General features: G+C 41.1%; 1 protein-coding gene across 6 annotated transcripts in view; it reads left to right on the top strand.

Moving 5' to 3' along the window:
• dgkza (diacylglycerol kinase, zeta a) overlaps positions 1 to 26841 on the top strand; it is a 122631-nt gene that overhangs the window by 69973 nt on the left and 25817 nt on the right. For all 6 annotated transcript variants that reach the window (XM_062549993.1, XM_062549992.1, XM_062549995.1 and 3 more), the window contains 13 exons: positions 2626 to 2704; positions 2817 to 2872; positions 2999 to 3061; positions 3221 to 3294; positions 3416 to 3527; positions 3882 to 4081; positions 6908 to 7008; positions 9302 to 9381; positions 12359 to 12428; positions 17278 to 17318; positions 18001 to 18197; positions 21128 to 21241; positions 23610 to 23666. In XM_062549993.1, coding sequence (XP_062405977.1) covers positions 2626 to 2704; positions 2817 to 2872; positions 2999 to 3061; positions 3221 to 3294; positions 3416 to 3527; positions 3882 to 4081; positions 6908 to 7008; positions 9302 to 9381; positions 12359 to 12428; positions 17278 to 17318; positions 18001 to 18197; positions 21128 to 21241; positions 23610 to 23666 — 1244 coding nt within the window. The remainder of the gene's footprint in view (positions 1 to 2625; positions 2705 to 2816; positions 2873 to 2998; positions 3062 to 3220; positions 3295 to 3415; positions 3528 to 3881; positions 4082 to 6907; positions 7009 to 9301; positions 9382 to 12358; positions 12429 to 17277; positions 17319 to 18000; positions 18198 to 21127; positions 21242 to 23609; positions 23667 to 26841) is intronic.

The following is a 26841-nucleotide window of genomic DNA, read 5'->3' as shown; positions in this document are numbered from 1 at the left end:
GCATGGAAACACCCAGGCTATATTGGCTACTGTATGTCCTTTTGGCAAATGTGGGTTTACCAGACAATCACATTCTGATTTTATTGACATTTTACACAATGTCGCCACTTTTTTGGAAACAGGATTGTAATAAAAGTAACTGAATGAAATAAATAGCTGATAAAATAATTATTTTATCTGACCTTTTAATGGTATGGGTTATTTCCTGTATTTTCTTCTTTGCCCGGCACTATCAAGTGACTTTTCTGCATCCTGTGTACAAAAAATGAATGAGAAAATGGATTAAATGGAGTTATGTCAATTCTCAGGCTAATATCTAATGTGAGGACAAGCGCGTACACAAATGATCATGCATATACTGTATAGCCTCTCTCACTCAGCTTGGCTGAAGAGTGCCATTTTCTGTTGCCTGGCAACTGTAGATGCCAAGGCTATTGACTGGAACTTTTGTAGGCAGTGGAGGATGAACAAACAAAAATCATCAACCATGAACAGTGTTGTGTCTTTAAGCTTAGTGTAGTTGTAGTGGAACTGTTGTTATAAAACTGTAACTGTGATTACAGCACATTATAACAGTTGTGATTGTGGCATTGGTAATGAATATACCATTGACTGTGGTTACCTAGCCATAATCTGTGGATATAAGCAGGGCCGTGGGTATATCCTCTACCAACCCCACTCTCACTCGTACCATGTTGTTTAATATGAGCTTAAAGGGATATTCCGCCATTTTTGGAAATACGCTCATTTTCCACCTCCCCTCGAGCAAAACAATCGATATTTACCTTGTTCCCGTTCATCCAGCCATTCTGTGAGTCTGACGATACAACTTTTAGCTTCAGCCTAGCATAGATCACTGAATCGGATTAGACCATTAGCTTCTCGCCTGCTAGCTTCATGTTTAAAAGTGACTAAGATTTCTGATAATTTTCCCATTTAAAACGCGTCTCCTCTCAAGTTAGAAAGTGCAATAAGACCAACTGAAAATGAAACCTGGCGTTTTTCTAGGCTGATTCGACATGGAACTACACTCTCATCTGGCGTAATAATCAAGGCAACTTGCAAACGTACCATAGGCGCAGTGATATCGTACGCAGCATCTGAAAATAGTCCCCATAGACATCAAGCAGTAGTAGTGCCAGTAGCTGCAAGTTGCCTTGATTATTACGCCAGATGAGAATGTAGTTCCATGTCAAATCAGCCTAGAAAAACGGCAGGGTTCATTTTCAGTTGGTCTTATTGCACTTTCTAACTTGAGAGGACACACGTTTTAAATGGGAAAATTACCAGAAATATTAGTCACTTTTAAACATGAAGCTAGCAGGCGAGAAGCTAATGGTCTAATCCGATTCAATGATCTATGCTAGGCTGAAGCTAAAAGTTGTATCGCCAGACTCACAGAATGGCTGGATGAACGGGAACAAGGTAAATATCGATTGTTTTGCTCGAGGGAAGGTGGAAAATGAGCGTATTTCCAAAAATGGCGGAATATCCCTTTAATAATCTGTGGATGTAGGCAGAGCCGTGGGTATATCCTCCACCAACCCCACTCTCACTCGGGCCATGTTGTTTAATATGAACTTATCTGCTCATGTTCTGATAGCTTGGCAGGATTTTAAGCTTATTTCTGTGTATCATATAGGTGGAACGTTTGCATGTAAGACTCTAAGAGAAGACAGGCAGAGCATCCATAACGTCCAGTATCCCCCCAGGTGCCATTAGGCCCAGATGTCAACAGGGAATGCTTTTCAGTAGCTCCTTACAGCAGGCCTATTGTTCCAGAGGTTGTGGTGTCCTGCTATCTCTGTTGAGTGACCGCACCAGATGAGATAGCCCAGCAGGTCAGAGGGAGGCCAATTAAACCCGTATGACGGCATAACGGCCCGTCTCCGCTCTGGAACATTACGTGGGTTTGTTGGGTGCATGTTCTTTGTGTTGGATCTATAGGGGAGAGACGGTTAGAAAGAACAGGAGAGAGAAGAGTTACTCTTCCAAGAGGCCCTCTTCCCATTTAAAAATGTCCAGTTGGTGATTGATGTTTCGTAATTCAGTTGATGCAAGGTCCAGTGGGCCATAAAGTAGACATTTCAACCCTCTTGCTCCTGTCCCACTAGTCCTTAGGCCATGCATGAGTGGATGTGTGTCGGGCACTCATCGGATAGAGGCGAGTGATGGCTGCAGTGATGCCCACTGACATGTAATTGACTTGTTGTCTGACCTGCTGTTAATAACGGCTTTCCCCAACAGAGTGTGCTAGCCCTGCTGAGAGCCCAAGACTGATTTAGTACAGGACCTGAAGCCACCATCCTGGTTCAGAGAGATCGAAGGAACATTCAGACAGTTCTATTGCTGGATTATTCAGGGAGCAATCAGTCTTGCACTGCAGATATTCATCTAATCATGTGTTTTATTCAATCAGCGTGAAAGCAGGAGCTCTGTGTTGGCCAGGCTTGTGTTTAGTGCTGTAAGAGATCATCCTGTTTTTGTATCCCAACTGCTCACAGTCTTCTAACGTATTCAACAGCTTCCCCTGGACGTGTTCAACAACTACTTCAGCCTTGTGTTTAGTGCTGTAAGAGATATATATATATTCTATTCTATTATATTCTATTCTGTATTCCACAGCTTCCCCTGGATGTGTTCAACAACTACTTCAGCCTCGGCTTTGACGCTCATGTGACATTAGAGTTCCATGAATCTCGAGGTTGGTCACCTAATAAGAAATGCTAGTATTTTCTATTTGAGTGTGTGCATTCAGTTAAGACCATATGATAGTGTGTAACACAAGACATGTCTCCCCTCTGTCCATATCTTAGAAGCCAACCCTGAGAAATTTAACAGCCGTTTCCGTAACAAGATGTTCTATGCCGGGGTGAGTGTGGCAATGCAAGAGGAACACAAACAATCGCACAACATTCTTATAGAGATGATTAATGTAGTATTTTCGAATGTAGTGATGGTTGTATTCTCTCCCAAATGATTTGCTTCTCTCTGTTAGACTGCGTTCTCAGACTTCCTCATGGGTAGCTCTAAAGATCTGGCCAAGCACATCAAGGTTGTGGTAAGTCTTACTGATGTGGCAGAGTCACACTTGAGCTAACTCTTCAATGTAATGTTTGTTTTTAAAAAAAAAAAGCAAATTCTATAGTTGAAGCTCAAATTTGCCAAACTGGTTCAAGACATGTTCCCCTGTGTTCTCCTTCCCTCCCTGCATGTCTAGTGTGATGGCACGGACCTCACCTCAAAAGTGCAGGAGTTGAAACTGCAATGCCTCGTGTTCCTGAACATCCCACGGTAAGTCCTTTATACTGTAGGTTGTCCTCCAAAAGGCAAGCTGTCCTTTTGGACCTCTATGTGTTTCATACAGTACTGTGTGTGTGTGTGTGTGTGTGTGTGTGTGTGTGTGTGTGTGTAGGTACTGTGCTGGCACTATGCCCTGGGGGAATCCCAGTGAGCACCACGACTTTGAGCCCCAACGGCATGATGACGGTTGTATTGAGGTGATCGGCTTCACCATGACTTCACTGGTAGGTCTTTATGTGCTGGATGACCTTCATTCCAGACCTCTCTGATGGATCTTTCTTCATTCTGTTTCTTTGCAAAGAAAATGTATCTATGCATCTGTGATGGCATCATTGTATTGGTCAATCAGCCATGTTGAAGTTCTAGGATGGCGTGTGGAAGTTCCATTGCTTCATGTAGTGGTTTTCATTTATGCCACATATGTATGTATGTGGTATCTTTAGATATAATGTATGATAGTTTGGTTTCCCTATGTCTGCATCAGCTAGGGCTAAAGCCTATGCTGCCAGCATCTTAATATCCCCTGTTCAGTGAGCCTGTGCTGACTCTTGTACCCCATGCGGGTCTGATCTCTGCAGGCCACACTGCAGGTCGGAGGTCATGGCGAGAGGTTGAACCAGTGCAGAGAGGTCACCTTGACCACGTACAAGTCCATCCCCATGCAGGTGGACGGGGAGCCCTGCAAGCTGGCGCCCTCCACCATTCACATCTCCCTGAGAAACCAGGCCAACATGGTACAGAAGACCAAGAGAAGGACCTCTATCCCACTGCTCAACGAGTGAGTTATTATTGCATATCTCCCTAAGAAACCAAACATGGTACGGAAGACCAAAAGAAGGACCTCTATCCCACTACTCAACGAGTGAGTTATTATTGCATGCAAAGACACACGTGTAGGCCCATGAGCATAACATGGTACTGAAGACCAAGAGAAGGACCTCTATCCCACTACTCAACGAGTGAGTTATTATTGCATGCAGAGACACACGTGTAGGCTCATGAGCATAACAAGGTACTGAAGACCAAGAGAAGGACCTCTATCCCACTACTCAACGAGTGAGTTATTATTGCATACAGAGACACAAGTGTAGGCTCAGCACACATATAGCATTAAATATAGATATCTTATCCACCCACCCACCCAAGCAACACATTTCTGTGTTAAAATATACAACTACTCATTGCTTCATCAGTGAGCAGTGTTATTTGTTATTGTCTTCATCATGTTCCACTTGGTGAGGCAGGCTGGGTGTTTTGACAGTTCTAGAAAGAAGCCTACATCAGAAATGCTGTTTCAAACTCTCCCCGAGAGCAAAGCTAGAGTCTCCAGGTGGCCACTTGGCAGCTGCAGGCAGGTTTGAAGCAGCTGACAGCTCTGCCTTGTCTTCCTTTGACTAACAGGAGAATAGAGCATTGGTTGTCATCCAGTGAGATGTCAAATCCCCAGTGAGGCAGAAATCCAAGAAATCCCATCAGCACAGTGTATGGGTGAAGCTTGCAGTTGGCCCTTGTTTAGTTGTTTGTCTCTTTGATGCTCGCCAAAGCAGAGTTGAGGTCATCAGGTGACAGAGAAAAGAGATAAATGAGCAATCATGTATCCCATAATCCCTTTAGAAGCCAGCTATAAGCTGTGCTTATGGGGTTGAATGCAAATCCAGATCCTGGTTGATTTATGCACACCTTGATAATGTGCTATGAAAGCACTTTGGTGTGTTGTTACACAGATGACCTTTAACCTTGCCCTTCCACTGGATCAACAAGGAATTGTTTGCATGACAGCATGCATTTAATTTATAAACACTTACCTCCCATTTGATGGATGCCAAACCTTCACTTGTTCTTTCTAAAGCAAGGGGTAACATGAGGAAGTGATCGTGAGGGACCCTCTGGATGAGCCAAGATTGGATGTCACTGCCGTAAATTAATAGAGATGAATTCTGTTATGCTTTGATGTGGATATTGATATCATTTTCATACAAGGTCATCTTACCATTTGCCACTTTATGATTGAAGAGGTACATAGATGTGCATGACTGACATCTTTGACCTGATGGGATGTATTGAAGTTTACCAGACACAAAAATAGAAATTCTGAATATATGGCTGCTGAATAAAGGTTAAAAATACATGCAGTGTAGCAAAACCAGATTTTCAAAGTTATTCTATTTAATTTTTGAAGAATTGCGTTATGTTACCATATGTTTACCTACAGTACATACCCTATGCGCTTACACGTTCATAATGAGGAACATTAGCAAACTCCTAAACTGGAAAAAAAGAATATTGTTGAAGTTGAACAGGCCATGTTTGCTGTGAAAGAAATTAAATTATAGTTTTACAATGTGATCACATAATACATCTTGACTAATTATATGCTTGGATGGCTCCTTGAAGGGTCAAGGAATCGACACAGATCTGCCATTACAAATCCTCAATTATAAAGTAGAAGATGGAATTGAAGACAAATTTAATTACTATGGTAACAACACAGTCATTTAGCAGAGAGGATGTCATGTCATGTACAGTAGACCTCTAAATGGACCCTCTTCCTTCTGGAGAGCAGCGATAAGGCGGGGATAATATTCCATGACAGAAAATCCAAGGCATTTTTGCCCTTATTGGCGTGAAGAGGTAGAATATAACTTCAACAACCACATTCATTTATCACAGAAATGTAGAGATGACGACTACAATATCACAGTGTCATGTTTTCTAACCACAGTCACTAGGAAATAAGAAGTAAACGATGTTCCTGCTCTTGCTCTTCCTGAGGTTCAAAGCAGGTTGTGTGAGCCCGGCTCCACCGGTACAGCATCTCTGCTCATTTGGATCTCACGGACACACTGGCTTGGGTTCCCTGAGTGTTGCGTCTCTCAGCCAGGATGGCAGGCCAGTCAGCAGGAGAGGATGATAGTTTAGCAAAGATTGCAGTTGGAAGAATGTGTACATTTCAACAGCAAATGTATATATACATACAGTACATGTTTCCTGACTGCCACTATGGTTTATTATCAGTTTGTAAAGGTAATGCAAAGTAGGATGCAACATTGAGAATCTCTGATCAGTGGGATTGGTTAAGCTGGACCAATGATGTGTTTAATACATTCTAAGCCCATCCCGATGCTAAGGTTGGAATCATGTTCCAATGGACAGTACCTAGACTCAAACTGAAGCAAAATGAGTGAGTCTGATCAAATCAGGCTCTATGGTTTTCTAAGGTAAACCAGTTAAATGAATGTTCCGTCACCAAGGGTAGCTTTCTTTGCACCTCCCCTACAATGTTCATCTGTAACGTTTGCCTCACTGTGTGTCTATCCAGACAGTAGCCACAGATGGTCATCAGAGAGAGAGGGCCATGCTAGACCTGAATTGAGCATTTCATTATTATCAGTAGGCAAAACCCCAGTCATTCATTATGGAAGGAAATATCCCAGGTTGTACTGTTTAATTGAAAGTGATTCCTATCAGAGGAGTGAGGCATTTTGCAGGCTGTAGTCTATTTTATCATGGAGGATACAGTTTATAACAGAGAAAATGATATGGCTCAGCCCCAGTATTGTTATGCTGTTAACATGAGTTTTACTTTCCGTCTCGCCCACGACAGCCAACAGGCTTTTCCAGAGAGGCTGCGGATACGTGTGAACCGCATCAGCATGCATGACTATGAGGCCCTGCACTATGACAAGGAGAAACTCAAAGAGGCTTGTAAGTATTTGGCTTTTTTACACAAAGCTTGCACAAAGATTTCTGAAAGCAAAACTTATTCAATTGCTACAGTGTCCATTAAAACAAGTTAAATAATACACATATTTTGATGATAGAGGTGCCATATGGAGCGATACACCTGGTCTATCCCTGAGTGTCTGACATTGGGTGGGACATAGACTGATAGCTCTATCTGTCAACTCCTTTTCAACCTGCAGGTGTATAATATTGACAAAACGGGTGCATTTCTGTTTAGCTCCAGCCAGCCATCAGGCACTAACGAGGAAACAGCTCGTTACTGCTGCTAATTGATGCCCAATGGACCCAGGCGCCCATATTCTTGCCAACTCTGCTGTTGACTTGGCATTGACACTCCGTTTTAGATTAAAAAAAAAAACCCTATAAGATTAGCAGGGCTTCCTGTCAGTCTCTCCCTGCAAACACGATCATAGATATTCAGAAATATCTATATACGTTACTCAATATCTGTTCCGAAATGTTGTGCTTATGCGCTAAAGAGTCTTTTCAGGCTTTTGCTCAAGGAGTTTCTTGGCTGCAAACATGTTTTGTTTGAGTGCCTCAGCTCTGGTGGCCTGCATCTGCTGTGCCGCGGGGAAGGAGTGTGTTGGACAAGTCCTCTGGGTAAAGCAGCATCTGAATGAGCCTCCACGCCTGCTCAGCCTGCTGGCCAAATGCATTTTCATTTCTGTTCTCGTGTTCTCAGTTGATGATTATATTTCTAGACTAATGTAATTGGATGCTACCTGCCATATTTATTCCCCCATACACTACACTAGGTGTCACCACATGCACAAATCATGCTGAGGAAACAAATCCACTAGCAAACGGCAACATGGAGGCTTTTAGATGAGAATTATTACTAGAAACGCAGATATTTTTCCATTTCACCTCAGTGAAATTAGGTAGTATATTTGCTCAGAAAAATGTCATATGTGTGATTTGTGTCAAGGTCTGACCCACACACCTTCTTACTGTATTGTACCCTTTTGCAGAGAAAGATATATGTAAACAGTGCAAAGCATTATGCAATATTACGAGCACCATTGCAGCACGGCATGGTGTGTTTGTGTCTTGCTTTAATCATTCCTGCCTGTAACATTCATTGTGGCTTTGAGTATGTCCCTCATGATACGCTTGCATCTGCTATGGTAGACAAAGCTGGCTTTTGCTCTCTCCACTTGCCTTTGATCCAAAAATATAGCGTGCTGCTGCTACCCTTTTTGCTGTTGTCACAGTTGCTTGATACCTAAAGAACTCTGACAACAGAGCCAGTGCTAAAAAAAAGCAGAAACAGAAGGAAAAAAAGAGAAGAGAGTGAACTTGAATTGAATTAGAGACTGACTGTTCAGTGGTTGCTAAGCAACCGAACATTCCTCAGTGAAGAAGCCTGTATCTCCCCCCATCCCCCAACCCACTTCTCTTCTCTGACTTGGCCTGGGATTCGTGAACACCTCCACAGACATGAGCTTTTTTAAAATTCACAAATCTCTGTTTGACAGACTGCAAATAAAGTCAGTGACTGAGAACTACATTGCAATAGATTGTGTTTTTGACTGAACACTCGCTAATGACTTCTGATGAGATTTCTTAGGTTTACGTTAGTAAAGTGATATGGCGTGTGGAAGTGGGGTTGGCAAAGGATTCCCTCCACTGTGGTTTGTGCTGGAGGCCAAAAACAGAAAATGAGGACTATACTGTATGTCGCTGCGCTATGTACACAATGATCTGCTACTCACTTGTCCTCATGCTAATCAATATGTTAATCGGAACATTCTGGGATATCCCCACTCGAGGAATGCTTCTTGCCCAATTAGATAAACAGCTATACCACACCTAGTAGTATAACTGTAGTATAATCATTTAAGTTATTATAATAGTTGTTTTCAAATAGTGACAATAACTTGTATGGCACCTTTCAGGCAAGGATGTTGAAAGTAGAGGGCAAAGTAGTGTGCAGTATATTCAATATGTGTTTGTGACTGTGTGTGTGCTCTGGGGTAGATTTAGTGAGCGAATTCAAACAGTTTTTTTTTTGTACCTTGTATATATTCTGTTTTAAAATGCTGTGTGTTGTTGTTGTAATAGTCGTCTTACATAGCAAACAAAGCTACTGGGAGCTGAGTTGTCTGTGTTGTATTACATGTAGACATCAGGCAGTTTGGGTCAAGTGTTTACGCAGTCTGACCTAAGGTGTGCATTAGTATGTAACCATTTTTTCCCTCTCATTCCCTTTCTCCATCTCTCTCCCTCTCCCCATCTATTTGTCTCTTAGCCATCCCACTGGGACTCATTGTTGTTCCGGGAGACAGTGACCTGGAAACATGCCGGTCTCATATCGAGAGGCTACAAGAGGTAAGGACACTGTGCAGGGAGGGAGACTGTGAGGATGAGATTGGAGAGTGTCTGAATGCAAGAAAACAAAGACCTGGAAATATAGCCCACCGTGCATTACTGCGTGTTTTCCCCATACACTGTGTTGTCCACTTTGCTGGACATGTGTGCAACAGTGTTCCAGGGACGCAGTGAATAGAACTGTGCCTTAAAAAAGTAAACCCACTCCCTCCCCACAGCCTTTCACTCCACCCCCCACAGCGTTTAATAAAGTACCCAACGCAGTAAATAGTGCATGAAATGTGTGGTGGAATTGTGTGTGTGTGTGTGTGTGTGTGTGTGTGTGTGTGTGTGTGTGTGTGTGTGTGTGTGGTGGAATTGCGGCCTCATTGTGTGGTGTGACTGCACTCTGTTCTCCTTTCTTTTCTCCATCCTCAAAGTATTCTAACCCAAACATGTCCTCAGACGTGCTGTTGTGGAATATGCCCTTAGATCTGTTCTGGGCCATGGAGGATGGCTCTTGGTATCAGCTTTATGTCACTTTGGTTCATTTGAAACAGAAAATACTCTTCTGACCTTATTGACCTATGTATGTCTTAATGGTTAGAGGCACATTCACAGAGTCATATTCCTGCTTTAAAGCATGCCAACTAACCTGACATATACCAGTACGTGAAATATAGGCTACTTTATATATATATATATATACAGTATGAGTGCAAGATGTGTAGTCATACCTGTCAATATAGCATCATCAGAAAGTCTCACAAGGATCACTCAGATTGGTCTGTGGAGCTATTGGGGAGCACCAAAGTCACTAAGTTTGTGCATTTCCCCTCAGTTTACAAGGGACCTTGGAAGTGGGTTTGTCTGTGCGCTCCGTGTCTAATGCTGTGGGCTCTTCTGCAGGACTTCACCTCTTTTCATCCCTCTTTCCAGCGATTGGTGCTCCAGGTTTGTGACAGGGAAGCTTTGACTCCTGGATCACCGTGAGGAACAAGTCTGAAATGGGACATTTCCTCATCAAATGAAAGCTCTGCTCAAACAGCAATTCTCTCAAATTGAACTTATCAATAGAAATATTGACATTTCCAAAAACAGATACACTCCCATTTGAACAAATACATAATATTTCATTCCAGAAGATATCAATCAAACTGCAGTGGGGTTATGTTGATTTTGTTTACTGTTTCAAAATAATCCAACTGCAGTTTTAATGAGTGAACTTGTAATGTTTCTTTTGTTCCTCATGTTATTTTTATTTTGTCAAATTGTGATGTAGATACAATAAAATCACAGTTTGTCACTCACGATAATTCAAGGATGTAACTCCTGAATGAATATTTATGAGCTTTTCATTTACATGGGGAAGTAATTTAGCTTCAGTGTGGAGGGAGAAGCTGAAGTAGCGTAATCAAAATCTGCTGCTAACAGATGATGCAACTTCCTGCCTCCAGATGCCAGATGCCCCCCTCCTCCCCCCCGCAGTGGATCTGTCTCCACAAATCCTATGCACTATTGTTCTGTTGAGCCAGTCAGCATTGGAATACCAGAACATGTTCAATTATTAAGAAGCTCATTTAGATCAACCTTTCCCACTTTGTCTTTAACTGGTAGTTCTGCATATGGACTCCCCAGACCTTTAGCAGTCCCCATTTCATGGAGATCCTTTCCTCCTTGTTCCTCCTTGTTCCTCTCTTCTCTGTGCACAACACTAAATCAGGTCTAGGCCAGTGGTGCCGGGGATGGGGTGGTAATCATAATAAAATAGCGGGCCTCTGCAGTTGGCTGTTGTGTGGTTTTATAGCAGTCTTCTCAGCTTGCTGTACTGTTTGAATGATTGTCCTTCTCCTAGAATGGGGCGTTATTACTCTTTGCACATGTTCCTGTTAAATCGGATGACCTGTGTGAATATGCTGTGCAGTTCATCCTCTTGCACATCAGTTGACAGCAGGATGAAGCTGTTACTAGTTGTTACTAAAACAGACACTTCATACAAAAAGGGGTAGTCAAATGCCTTGTCTGCTCTTTTTCAATCTAATAAACTACATAAGTACTTCAAAACATTAATGATTTGATATTTTGGAATACATAATGCCAGCAATCAACCAAATTCCCTCATGAAGTACAATGGGATGTAAATATGTGCATTAATCCCCACTCCTCATACCCCCGATCTGGTACCTATGGTCTAGGTTTGTGGTTTATGCTGTTTGGTGGTTTTGCCTGTACAGTATGTTATTATGTATTGAATTGCTTTGTTGACGTTGTTGCATGGTTGTTTTGATGTGTGTGATGCTGATGTGTTGTGTGCATGGGTCTTTAATTCATTACCAATTCTAAGCACACAGTGTTCTCTTTAACTGGGTCAGGAGATGACATGACACTATACAGTTATACTGTAGCTGCATCCTATTCTAATAAATGCAGTCTGCAATTAATGCTGAACGCAAGCTGCTAGATCTGCATCAGGTCAGATCATTTGCAGTTCTGTGTCTATACCAGCGACTCTGGAGTAGAGGAGTAGAGATAAACAAAAAGTGGTGTACATCTCTGTAACATTACATCCCTGTACATATCTCTGCACCACATCATTTAGGCAGCACTACCAAGCATACCTTATGTTTTTCAAAGTAGCAAATTGCTTAAATGTGTAAAAGTCAGGGATGCAATCGATATATTAGCTGATAAGCCTTATTCTTCACTGTGCAAGTATTCAGCGAATCATAAAAGTTGGAAGTTCAAGTAAATGTGTAGTGTTTTACAGAAGCCCTTCTGTGGAGCTTGCTAAAAGTGAGTGCTCTGTGAAAGGGCAGTGTTACACACTGGCTGGGACACAGAGGGGTTTCATTATGCTACAGTAGGCTTATGCCTTAGTTAATAAACCAGCTGCCAGGACAAAATGGGGTTAAGGCTTTCCAATCCCATTTCTACTGCAGTCTATAGAGAGAACAGAGAACTGCCGTAGAAATAATCTTGTTGCCGCTTTTTCTCCTAGGAGGGCGATGGGAACAAATCAAAGACCCTGTCCTCTCAGAGGCTCTCACCAAAGTGGTGCTTCCTGGACTGTAAGTATGGATTTCTATTAGAGCCATGCTAGTATCCATCACCTCATTTTGGTCTATTTTCTATCTTAAACCTCTCATTTGAATCGTTTACCCCTCAGATACTATAACCTCTCTCCACCAAATCGACAAACTCAGGATATTGTCTGACAGAGTTAGATGTTAGCAAAAAAGCCTGGGTTTACTTCTGAGAATACAACTTTGCACGATACAGATGTTCATTGGTGTTTTCAAGTAGGCTATACTGTTTTGTTGTTAAAGAAACGTAGTCACAGTATTTGAAATCTCTGTACATTGAGTGTATCTACAGCAAAGGCTGTTTTTTATTATAGGTCTAGATTTTATTTTCACTGATCCTTCATTTCTGTTTGTGGCTTTATCTAGAACATACTGCAATTACACACATACTTTAAAATGCCTTAGCAAGCAACGTCTCCTGTAGTGTTATTGCCAAGGAGCAGCACACTCATCCAAATCTGCGTCTCCACTCCGAGACTCTGGAAGATGAAATAGCAGAAATAGACGTCCCTAAGGCATTGCTTGATAATTACATGCACTTGTCAATGCACACAGTCTGTATGGACACAACATTTGGCGTCGCATGGGGATTTGTGTGGACTGGGCAGATTAAGTTTGTGTCATCTGCACCATGTAACAGACCTGCAGAAGTACACCTTTGGCCTAAGGCAATGCTATTAAATTAATTACAGATCAATTTCTCAAATTTTGCAAAGGATCAAATTGTCTTGGTGTAAGCTACTGTACATCCGCTGCTTTTTTTACAAGATATCAGGCAAGGGTTATGGCAAATGGACAGTTGGAAAGGGTTATATATCTGCTGATATTTTGACTTCCAATGAAGCAGCTGCCATGCCAACGATCTGTCGTTACCATCTCATGTCCTGCAAATGGAGGAGTGAGTCGCTGCTCTTCCTGGTTTAGTTGATATCAGTCAGATCAACAGCAGTGTGGGTGCGTTGCTGTACTGTCAAGCCAGACTTGCTGCCAAAAGTGGTCTCTCCCCAATCTTTTGTAAGGATGTGGTGTGTATTAAAGCAGCCTAATTTGCATTTAGTGTTACTGTCCAGAATTGTACACAATTCCATCAGGCAAGATCACATTATATAATGATTCCCTGCACTTCTTCCTCTCCAAAACTTGCATTGTGAGATATTCATTAATGAACAAATCATTGTGAAGATTATACACAACAATATTAGGATTAATACCACAGGATATCAGCAAAGTATCTCAAGTCCAGTGCATGCTGTACAAATGAGCTTGAGGGGATGGTTGACAGGGTGTGAAAAAGGCTGTGCTTGTTTAGGAGAGCTCTTCAAGGCCTCATGAAATCACTCGCCTCTCTCTGGGAGATCAGAGCAGCAGATCAATGTTCAGTCAGAAATGTTCCAAAGGCTTGAAGGCTGACTGAGGAATGGAAGCATGAGCAGAGAGCAGAGAGCAGGGGGAGGTGGGAGCTTTATTTATGTGTTTGTTTGTTTGCTTGTTTGTTTGTTTGCTTGCTTGTTTTCAGTTTAATTCATGTTTTATTCATGTTTACCAAGTGAGTTTGCTGAGCCTAGATTCATAAGAAAACATGTCTAAACGAGTAGCTTCTGATTAGCCAACTGTCCAAAAAAAATAATAACACTCAGTTGACTGTCTGAAGACATATTAAATGTACAATAGCATACCATTAAGGCAGTTACTGTCTATGAACGCCTCTGACTGTCTCTGACTGTCTCTGACTGTGTGATATCTCGCGTGACATTTCTGTGGTTCAGATGGGGTTGCGGTCTCCAATTGATTCTACGTGTATACAAACTATTCCAAAGTTTACAGACTGATTGGTGCTTCGTTTTACGTGTAGACACCTAGAGCAAGCTGCTGATGAGGTTTGCCGCTGTTTTGAGCAATGTCAGTGGTTTAAAAATGCTATTTTGAAAGCGTGTGGCTGTTGGCCCCATGCTAACCCACTGTTTGCTATTTTGGACTGTAGCTCCTGCCCGTGCTAGCTCTGTATTGCGTGATGAGCGAAAATTACTTCCTCCACGGCTTAGTTGATGTATTTTCATTCAGAAAATAGCATTTGTTTCAATTTCCGCCAAACTTACACTTTAATGCTAATCGGTGAAGTGTCCCTTTCAGTTATTTGTTAAACTTAGCTAAACAAATGTTTTTTTTATTATTTTATTCAAGGTTATTCATAATACAGTTCCCCTTGCATTTGTATGAAGAATCAGAGGAAATTGTGTGATGGTGTGTGTGTGTGATGGGGGTGCGGAGGGATGATAGGCTCTTGGCAGTTGCTGTCGTATCTCACTGTATCTCTCTGCTCATCTGCACCCACTCAGCCCTAGCCCTCCTCAACAGCTCCTCTGCCTACCAGAGGACTCATCAGATGGACAGGCCTACAGTACAGTATAGGGCTGAGTGTCTGACCAGCGGAGCTGTGTTGCTGAATCACCAGTGCTGACGAATTATATAATGGACCCTTTTTTATAACTCCACTGAAGCATTTTTATGTAATATTGAAATCTACAAGGCACTAGATACACATTAATACAGAATGTACAGTGTATACTTTACATTTGAGGCTGTAATCTTTCTCTCTCTCTCTCTCTCTCTCTCTCTCACACACACACACACACACACACACACACACACACTCACACTCACACAATTCTCGTGAGCTTAGTTACGTCCCTGACCTAGGACACGGAGTTAATGACTCCATTTTGTTTGTTCAAATGAAGCCCATTTAAAGCTGAGGTGATTTGTATTTCTGTCCATCTTGAGTTTATTTTTATACTCAAGAGGCTAATCAGGTCAGCACGTTGATTAAGCGTTCTCATAACTAGCAGGTCTCTCTGTCTTCATTAGAGGTGAGCTACTTGATGCTGCTCTATGCCTCCAGTGGGCAGAGCCCATTACCAGAACCATGTCGACCTTTTCAGGGCCTACAGCAAGATCTGTTAAACCTGTTGAACCCACCCTCACAATTACATGTTCCTGGTTAATGTTGGCCATGTACACTGTTAAACTGTGTAATGCTTCAGGCCATTGTCTCATTCATAAGGCTATTATCTCTCAACCTGTTGTTCAGCCACAGTGGTGTTGTTTATTTGACTTGACTGAGGAAAACTTTCCTTAGATAACTGAGACTAAATCGATACCAAAGTATGACTATAAGAACTGCATGGAATATGGATGCATTAAATATTGATCTTATAAATGAATCATTACATCATTAGCATATCCCATATTCACAAAGCATCATAAGGCCAAAGCAGCTCGTAACTGTTTGATTTCAGATATTTTTTTATGATAACAATAATGGTTGTGTTAGTTAGGCTGGGTAGACCCTGTCTGATCTGCCAGTGATTTGGATTTTGCCCTGCAACTCAGGCTGAAAACTTTTACATCTATCTCCTGCTTCATGTCCACATCTTCTGGGTCTAATCACAAACTAGCTTATAATCCAAAAGGCGCACCCGGATCATTGGTCTGATTGGGTGAAAGACTATCCAAAAGTGTACAGAGTCATTTGAACTATGCCCATTGATCACGCAGTAGAAGTACAGTACAGTCTTGTGCAGAGAAACAAAGTGCAGACTCACCAGACTAATGTTTGAGCTTAGTATGGTGATAGCCAGACTATGTGTTAGTCTTAACTTTAGCTCATTTATTATTTGTGTATACCTGTTTGACAGAGGTAATTTACAATGCACTAAAGTTGCCCAGAATTCTGGGAAAACCTAGGAGTATTTTGGAAGACTTATAACCAATTCACAAATGATCTGAAAGCTATCATTCTGTACACAGCAATGTTTTGGAGAATCCTGCTAAACAGCTCCCAATCATAACGGAATAATTAGATTGTAAGGAATACGATAACACTGCCTACCAATGAACCAATGATTCAATCTGGTTATGCAAAGTAATTTGTTGTTTAAACAGAATTGAATGTATTGCTTTACTGGACATTCTCAAACATCTTCTCCGACCTCTCGCCGTAGATGCATTTGTACTGTAAGATTTTGCAAATATTCTCCCTCTGTGAGTAGCGTATTCTGTTCCTATTTCTTGTAGCAGCTCATCTTGACTTATTTTGGTATATATTGTTCTTTGTGTTAGCTTATTTAGCACATTCCTACCCACCAGCACAGACCTGTGACTCATCCACCAATCACAGAGGTCATAGCAAGCAAGCTTGAGCATGATGATTAGCGTCGCCATAACAACAGAGAATTGCTCCTGTCATACGTTTGTGAATATGGTTTAGGAGAACATTTTAAGTGCAATTAGCAGTAAGTTAGTGAGTAAATAAAATGTGTTGTGAATATAGGCCCAGAAGCATAGCTAATCTGACGATTATTATGTTTCCCATCCAAAAGCAAGCATTTAGACTAACGTGCAGTCTGAAATAAGCACTAGTTATCCACTAGAGGAAACTCCTTCTATCCCCCATATACTTACATTTTATTTATTTTTCTTGTGATTAGAAACTACCTTTACCAACCTCCCATCAATAGAAATGGGTAATCAGTGGTGGTTCCTCTGCAGTTCTGAGAACAAGCCGATGCTTGTCAGGAATTGGACTAGCAAAGCAAAGGAGAAAATTCCATGCCAGCATACATTTTGCACTCTAGCAGTTGAATAGTATGAATGATCATGAACATTGTTATATCATATTTAAAAAAACACAACAATGTCTTGGTTAATGAGCTGAATGTAATATGCTGTTATTGTAGAGGGCCATGTAGGTTTACTGGTGAGATTTATGAGTTCATGCCTTAGTGTCTTTCTACTCTGATAATTAATTCTGTCTGATTTGTTCTTTTGTCCACAGCTACTACTGCAGACCGCTTTTATAGGATTGATCGTGCACAGGTAATTTTTTCTTCAAATCAGTTTAACTGAAATGCAGCGTATTGCAAATCCCCGACCTCAAACAATCTTGCAGCGCTGCACAGATCTTGTTGAATCTTTCAATACAAACATGCCTTACAGTACTTGTAAGCAGATCTGCGCAGCACAGATCCAATCGAATGCACCCGCTGATTTGACAACACCAGACCAGGAAGCCATGAAATTGTCTTGCCCGGTTGCCCAGCGTCACTGGAAGCTCATTTAGTGATAATCCAAATAAACAGTCTTTTTCAAAACACCACCAATTAAAATGATTTTGCGCTTAGTCAAAAGTTTGAAGAAGACCCTAAGTTGGTTTTACTCCGTTTTGCTCAGTTACACTTTAAAATGATCAAGTGCTGCTGCAACACCACCATTTCTCTTTGGGGATGAACAAGTTATCTCTCTGTCTATCTGTCTATACCGTCATTTCACGACTATAAGCCGCGGCTTATACATTGATTTTGCAAAATTTCTTCAGCTATGAGGTTAATACAGGGGGGCAGTTAATATGGTGTTAATATGGTTTTTGTTTTAACTTGCATAAAACACTTGTACACAATGCGGCTTATATGCAGGAAATTACTGTATCTGTCTATAATTAAATAAACATAGCATACTGTGTGAGTGAATTGAAATGACTGACCCAATTACATGTTTGTAGGAGCACCTGAACTATGTGACTGAGATCTCGCAGGATGAGCTCTTCATTCTGGATCCTGAGTTGGTTGTCACGGAGACTGTGAGCACATCACCTGGGATGCCTGAACTGGTGGACTCTTCAGAGGAATTCACAGCCAGCTCACGCAAATTTGCTTTTCCATCCTCCTCCTCTTCTCCACCCGCTTCTCCTGACCCCAGGTGAGATATTCTACACATTTCCCATCTCCTTCTCTGTCTCATTCTAGAGGAACTTTATTTTCTTACTGTGTTGGACTGTCAGTCACTCTAGAAACAGAAGACTCAAGGCCGAAAAGGACAGCGACAAACTTAATTATTAAAACCTACTCTTAACTAAGCGTTAAAATACCAACATTATAAAAAGAGTGTAGAGAGGCACTACACTTGATAAATTGCCAATCATCAATACAGAAGTAAAAACAATATGTTCTGTAGGATTCTATATCGATTCCAATCCCATCGCATTTTCTGACATGTAAGAATAGGCCATTACTGGTCAGGGATAAACGACTTTTTAAATGTCTTCAAATGACAATGTGGCATTCTAAAGCTCCTCCCTTATGGCAGTATAGTGTTGGTTCTGTTTTTGTTGGATGAGATATTGCCTAATCTTGTTGGCTCGCCTTAACTCCGTCTACTTATAGGTCATTTGCTTTTATATAAACATTTACATTAACATGTTACATTTCTCCCAGCCATTCATTATGCATACAGAAATAATCCAGACTTGATCCTTTTCTGACCAGTCTTGGGAACTGAAGGATGGTTCCCTTTTATACACGGCATCCACCCTTTTACCTCATTGCTCAGTCAGTGAATAGCAATATTATCATAAAGAAATCCTATTATGCAAACTAATAATTAACTGTAGTTTAACTCAAAAATAAACTTTTCCAGACATCTGTTCAGATGCCAGTCCTTTTCTTGCAAGTTGTCAAGGATAAAGTGTAGCTGCATTGTCGTGGCATTCTGTTGATCAGTTTGTTGTCAGAGCGCACCTGGAGGCACAACAGGCCCGTCATTACTGAGACATGGCAGCTGGAGCTGGAGCGCTTCACTTTGGAAAGTGTGTGGGCAGCAATGTGCTTCCAAACTCTTCAGCAGCCTCTGTCTCTAGCACAGAAGCAGTGGCGTTTGATATGCTCAAATACTGACGCGGCCACCTTAGATTTGTGTAGCCTTCGGACATAAATGTCTGTGTGGGAGTGGGAGATGGAGTGGCTACGTCCACAGTATTTAGATTTAAAACTGCTTTTTTAAACTAAACCTAACGTTACCGTTTTGAATAGAATAGAGATTTATTACGTAGGCTACTGAACTCCAGAAGTTGCGTAATAGTTGGTCAGTAAAACATACATTCTCATTCATTCAGTACATTCATGTAATCATCATTATACCTTCAACTCGGTGCCAAAGTAGTGCAAGATAAAAAGTTCATGAAATCTTGATAGATTGATGTAGTAACCGTTTTAGAAAAGCAATAAGCCACTCAAGTCCGTAGTTTACACTGATTTTAGAACAGCTAAGGGGGATTTTAGGCACTCCGCTTTGCGTCGTGCTATTCTAAAATCAGTGTAAACTACGGCCTCTCAGGGCTTATTGCTTAATTAGCAGGGTGAAATGAGTCTTTCAGAATGTTGTGGGTCTTCTGCAAGCATTAGGAGTTGATGATGGTGTCCATAGTAGGTAGCTGTTGGTTGATGATGCTTTGGGTGGTTTTTATAGTCCTCTACAGTGACTCATCACCTTTGGTGATCAGTCCCACCACAGTTGTGTCATCTGGGAATGTCCCTATGGTGTTGCTAGTGTAAGATGAAGCGCCGTCTTGTACAGAGAGTAGAGAAGATGGCTCAGCACGCAGCTCTGTCCACCAGGTAGACACAGACACAGATTTACCATAAGCAAAGCAACAAATTAAATAAGCTCTTTCATATTTTTTTTTTTTATTTCTTATTTCTTATGTCCCTGATCTGGGTATAGAATTAACATTTTGCTTTCAAATCTATTCCTTAGAGACAAATTGATCATTTCCAGGGCTGGTGTAGTCTTACTGGAGATGTTTTAAAACATTTCAGAAAGATCGGAGCCAGTTGTAGACCGTTCAATGAGAAAAAATACACAAAACCATTCTTCGCCTCATTTGAAGGCCAAGTCAAACTGTTAGGGGAACTGCTCTATTGAGCACTCAAGTTAATGACTGTAAATTATATTTTCCCTGAACATGAAGAAAAGGCACAGCAGCCCTCAGACTCCATACTGTCAGTAGCACTGCTTTTGTAGTGAAGTTCATCTCTAACCAAGTTTGGAGTGTGTGTTTGTTTGGTAAGCTTTCCCTTCAGCGAATGACTGGGCAGAGCAGACTGCCTTTTGAGATGTTGATGAATGCTGAAGGGAGTGCAGAAGTATCAGAGACCAGACACAGATCGCTGTGCTTTGCTCCGACACCAAACCTCCAGGGCTGAAATAATGATGTGCGCTGACAGAGGCACAGCTTCTCCATGTTTTCTTTTTCACTCAGACTGGTAGATCTGGTAGAAAACAGAAATATTTGACCAAAATATTGCTCTTCTTTAGTGAAATCTACCAGTGTACCTGGTTCTCTTACCCAAATATCTTTGCCAAATTGAATGTGCTCTTGTCTTACCTCATTTGTGGGAAAAATGAGTGGCAATATATTTGCTTAAAAGGATTTTCATGAAATAAGATGGAATCGTGTTTCATGAGCTGTGTGTGTCTGTGTGTGTCTGTGTGTGTCTGTGTGTGTCTGTGTGTGTGTGTGTGTGTGTGTGTGTGTGTGTGTGTGTGTGTGCGCTTGCATGCTTATGTGATGAAATTGATGATAAACCTTGCAGTGATGTACACAGACATTAAGGTGAATAGCCAGTCACCTAAATAGCCCATATTGTTGGTACGTACAGTAGCCCTTCAAGCCCAGAATCACACGTAGGTCATGTGCTGTACTGTACGCCTCGTTCTCATGAGGCTCTTATGCTTTGATATGGACTTGTGCCACCAGCTGTGTGGTGTTGATGTTGATCTTCTACGCTGCTCGCGCACTCTCAACAGCAGCTTCATGTGTGTTTTGTCTTTTTCCATGTCTGTGTGGACAGAGTTCTGGAGCTCCAGCGGACGTCTCAGAGGAAGCGTGTGTCCAGTGACAGCTCGGTAGCGGAGGCACTCAGTCATGGCGACTCCATGAGGGCCACCAAACCAGCGCTCAGCAGGTGAGAGCTTCAGCTGGACATCTTCAGTCATTCTTACAGTGTGATAGCGTACGTTAGAAGTACACTATTGGAAATGTACTCCATATTACTTTCATTTGATAATAATAATAATAATAATAATAATAATTATACATTTAATTTAAAGCACCTTTCATGACACCAAGGTCACTTTGCAAGGTTGTAAAATCATCACATAAAAAATACAAATATAAAAAAATGATAGACAATCTGCCAATTGCCTGCTGTACAGTATGCCAAGAAGGCTCTTTGGCCAGCTCATACAGTATACTGTATCTCTGGTGGAGTGTGCAAGTGAACACGAGAGCAGAAGAAGGCTCTTTGGCCAGCTCATACAGTATATCTGCGGTGGAGTGTGCAAGTGAATACGAGAGCAGAAGAAGGCTCTTTGGCCAGCTCATACAGTATATCTCCGGTGGAGTGTGCAAGTGAACACGAGAGCAGAAGAAGGCTCTTTGGCCAGCTCATACAGTATATCTCCGGTGGAGTGTGCAAGTGAACACGAGAGCAGAAGAAGGCTCTTTGGCCAGCTCATACAGTATATCTGCGGTGGAGTGTGGAAGTGAACACGAGAGCAGAAGAAGGTTCCAGCTCATACAGTATATCTGCGGTGGAGTGTGCAAGTGAACACGAGAGCAGAAGAAGGTTCCAGAAGATGCTGTTACAGAACAGCTGGCGCGCTACCAGAAATATGAGCTGGCTGAAGAGCCCTCCTGCCATATACTGTAGGCAGTTATGCAAGTTAAGGTATTATGGTAACGTTACATAAACATCTAATTAAGTGTTACTACTGTGATACAATATTTGAATATTTTAGGTGACCATAGGGAGTCCCATGGTTCTTTGTTAGCTTGAATTATTAATGTTTGAACTGGGATCTAATAGACATAGTGATACATCTGTGATGTACTGTAGTAATACATCTGTTAGGAGGTATTTCATGTTTGCTCTCTAAATGCCTTTGAAAATTAAAAGTGAAACTTCATTGTGACTAGCAAATAAATCTGTTTGGTGGATTACATTTCCTGTTCCAGTTAAACACCAATCAGGAGTAGATCATTACTTTGCCAGTTCTGTACATGTTAAATTCCAACTTCATATGGTAAGCACATAAACATGAAGATGTTCTCAGTGGAAAGGTTTTTTTTAATGTACCAAAACACAGGGAAAGTATTTAGTATTTAGTAGTTCATATGCATACATGCAATTCATACAATGAATGGGGTGGATATGAATGGATAGCAAACTACTGAAATGGAATTGTGTGTCATGGTTATATCACAGTGGTGGCACCAGTTTTGTGAACTCCATGAAATGTTGATTTTCATGATGAAATATGTCCTTCATGCTTGTGATTCATGTTCATCTATAACGGCCTCTCTCTGTGTCCTGTGAGAGAGGTGGGTCTGCATCATTTCAGTTTACACTGGAGAATCACCAGCTACACAAGCAGCACCAGTCAAAAGAGTGCAAAGTCAAATGTGCAGGGTGAACTGCAGCAAAGCTCCCTGAAGTGCGTGTTTGTTGAGATTTATTCCTCCCACTTGTTTCCGCAATATAAGAAGTCAGTTTTCTCCAAATTCTACAGTTGACCCTTTCTTGTGAATAGTTACACAATGAAATGTGCAGAAGTATTCCAGAAATTATCAGCTTGTTGGAGACAGCCTTAAAAACAATGAATGGCGACTTCTACAAATGAACGAATTTGTAGAATGAACGAATGGCGACCTCTACAAAGACACCCAATCATTAGATTGAAACTATTGTGAAATGGGAAGGTGATGAGTCATGCTTTGCTATTAGGGGACATTATATTGATGGTGATGAGTTATGCTTTGTTATTAGGGGACATTATATTGATATCACAGGTCACAGACATGCTTGTTGAAAGCCTCAGTGGTCTTTAGCTACATCTCCAGATCCTCTCATAGAGTAGCAAATAGCTTCTATATTGTTGTGTGTTCATTGCCTTTGTGACGACATGATATGTACAGTATCCTTCAGTATCAGTGTGCTTAATATCATAGCGAAACATGCGATCTGTAGAACTTTCTCAGCTGCTACTTGTAACATTGTGTATATTCAACAATTATGCTCAGGTCTCATTTGGGTCATACGATATCAATGTAGTAAAATGTGTAAAATTGCAAGGGGACACATCAACAGAAATGCCCACAGAGTGGCTCACTTTATTTGTTATGTATTTGTTTTGTCACTTTATTTGTTATGTATTAGATATTTGTTTTTGTTGTTTTGTCATTTATCATGAGAATATGTCATCAAATATCATTCTTTCTTTCCTCATTTGTCATATTATGTTTATTCATCGTTCATTCCATTTTTTCCAAAGGGTGGGGGGTGTTCACCGTTCAAACACAACAGCGGCTGATTTTAAACCAACTAGCAGGTGAGAATCAATGCAATCCTTTCCTGTCAGTTTCCACTGTACAATATCTGTTACATATAGTGAAAATTGTTCTGTCTCTAATTCTTGCCTACTGCCCCTGTCACATTATCCAGCACATTTTGGCACTCCTTACCCTGTTCTTTTATTTTTTTTATTTAATATCAAATGCATAGTGGAGAGTAGGTGTATCCAGGTGTATAGTTGCATTTGAAGGCAAACTATTTAAGATATAACACAATTTACAGACAAGTTAAGATTTAAACAATGATCAGATTTTCTTTTCATAAAATAAAGGCAAAGCTAAAAGAAATATGATGATTTATTTATGAAATAATTATTCTTCCACTTGAAAATATTTCCTCTAGCAAAATGGTTGCCCAGCAACGCAGAGAGACAGCAACTCTAAGTTTTATATGAACTCGTGACATAGTAATTGTAGAATTAAATGTGGTCAACGTGAAGGGTTGCAGAGTGTTTTACAATGGCTTTGAGCCCAATGCAGGCAATCATAATTAAAGACCAGAACTATTCATTTCATAAACTTTAGAGAATCCTCCACTGCAGCAACAACCACGGTAACCAATTCATACATCTTGTCATGGGTTCTCCTTCCAATATTATGTGGACGTCGTGTACTTGCCCTTCCTCCCAGATGAAAATGTCAGCTCAAACCGAGAGAATGACACCCTGAATGGTAGGAACAGAGAGGAGATTTAGGGGTGTAATAAACTGCTGGAGCCACAGAGAGGCCTACAGTAGAGGCTTCATGGTGTACTATGGTTTGTGATGTACCTTGTATGGTCATATTTAACGCAATGTGAGTCTTTGTGTGAGTAGAAATTATAATTACAATACTAATAATACCACTACTACTACGACTACCAATAATAATAATAATAATAATAATACATATCCTAAGATTTTTAAAAAGGTCCTTTCATTACACCCTACCCACACACACACACACACACACACACACTGTGTTGTTGCCTGGAGTTGAAAGGATGGCCTGTACGATAAGCACTCAGCTGGCTGCACATACACCTGGCCACCACAATCGAATCTTATAGCTGAACTATAATACCAGGCACCTACTGTCAGGTTAGGTTACGCGCCGACCTCTGTGATGTCAATGACCTAAGACTTCTATGTATACAGATAAACCCCGGACTGTCTAGAGGAAGGTGCTCAAGTCTTCCAGGAGAACAACCAGGCTTTTTAGTATACAGTATAAGAAGGCAATGGAACATCAAGGCCCTGACAGTTAACTCACGCGTAAAACATTCGGTCTCAGTAAACAGCTGAAACTCAGGTCATTTATAAGAGGTGCTTAGTTTCAAGGCTTAAACTAAGACTCAGAAAGAATAGAAAAGAATCACAGAAGAGAGACGTTATCTTTACCATCCTGTTTGGGAAGTGGTAGCCTCGTCCCAAAACAGAATACAAGCTGAAAGAATCGGACGTTGGATTAAAATAGTTTTATAATTCAGCATTTTTAAATACAGCAAAAATGCGGCACAATACAGCTTGTTGGTTACAATATGTAGGAAAAAGATAATTCCATTTTGTGGTGAGAGGGAAAAACAAAAGAAATTAATCCAATAGATGTAGTAATTCCATTTTGTGTTGAAAAAAGGAAAAACGAAAGAAAGTAATCCAATAGTGTCGAAAAAAGCAAAGAGTCCAAAATGAATTCTCGTTCAGTGATCTCCCTTGTCCGGGTGTAAGGCCACGAGCAGCAGGTGGATGATGCGGAGTTCCGATGTTCACTGGAGCACTAAGTCCCGCATACTTGGTTTCGCGACGACGTACGGAGTTCACATAATAACTATCAGGAGCTACAGAGTAACACAACACGTAAGACGAGGAAAGAAGAAGAAGCAGCCCCGGACTTTGGTTGACCTGCTTCTTATAGTACTGATTTTCCGTGACCCCATGGTCCTCCCCTACACATTCCTGGGGCGGTGCCCTCTTCACAGAACTTGATGGAAACTAAACTTACTTCAGAACATTCTAGATAGTCAAAGGCACACATCTCCGGGTTACAAAGCGGAGTTTTACATACATTCAGTGTTGACGACAACATTCTAGTTGAGACAGAGATTCATTCAATATCGGCATTTACTGGTTTTAACATACAAACAGTTTACATTTGATAACAGGCATTACACATTAAGATATAGCATGCATATTACATTCTATTGAGAGTACTTGGTTACATTCAACAGTGTAGGCTACTTAAACATGTTGGTTGGTTACGTTCAAACATCGTAGGCTACACATGTTCATACGGAATATGTTACATTCAGAATGATAAGTATTTCATTGCATTTGGTTACATTGTCGTGGTTTATTAATCAGGTAAAAGGCATGTCTTTATTGAAGGCACGTAAGTCGTTTTATGGTATTTTCATAGGCTACATTTTTATTACACGTTATTCCCCAAAACCCCATGTCTAACGTAACACTTCTTGTATGTTGTTATTAGTCAGCACTTTCATAGCATAACATTTTGTTCAGTCATTCTGTAGTTTATTGGATAAGAATTTTATAGCGTCATTCTTTCAGTCTTCACAACTTTCAGTCTCACAAGCTCCTCATCACCAAGCGTTCAATTCAGTCTTTCGGAGCTATTTGTTCAAATAGGCCTAATCACACACACTCTTCAACAGTTACGCACATTCCTTCTCTTTCATTCAAACTGGCGCACTTGATTCAATAGTGGTTAGCGGGACAACGGTGTACTATATGGTTTCTGTTACGTTACTTTCTTTATCTACTTAAGCAAGGTTTTCAAGGCAGGTGTCTCTCCTTGAGAGGACATCTCACATCTGGCTGATTTGCGCTAACGCAAAAGCAGCGAAGTGGGCGCGAATTCACGCATGCGTTCGGTGCTCCATGGGTGGGGCCTAGGAGTCACGACACCCCCTACTTGGAGCAAAGGGCGCACAGGGGATTCGAGTCAAAATGTATTGCAAAGAAGCCCAAAGGTCTCAAGTTTGAAAATCATAAAAAACACATCAAAACGACATGGGTCACTGGATAACTGTAGGCTAATTAATCGGGATCTGTCGATATGGGGACAGAGTCCACAAGCATAAACCAAACGTGTTTATCAAATCAAACATATCATCAGGATACACTCTATCTAAAGCCATGGGATCCGAGGGTTGTG

This window comes from Sardina pilchardus, chromosome 11, assembly GCF_963854185.1.
Source record: "Sardina pilchardus chromosome 11, fSarPil1.1, whole genome shotgun sequence".
Lineage (NCBI taxonomy): Eukaryota > Metazoa > Chordata > Actinopteri > Clupeiformes > Clupeidae > Sardina > Sardina pilchardus.
This window is presented reverse-complemented; position numbering and strand designations above follow the sequence as displayed.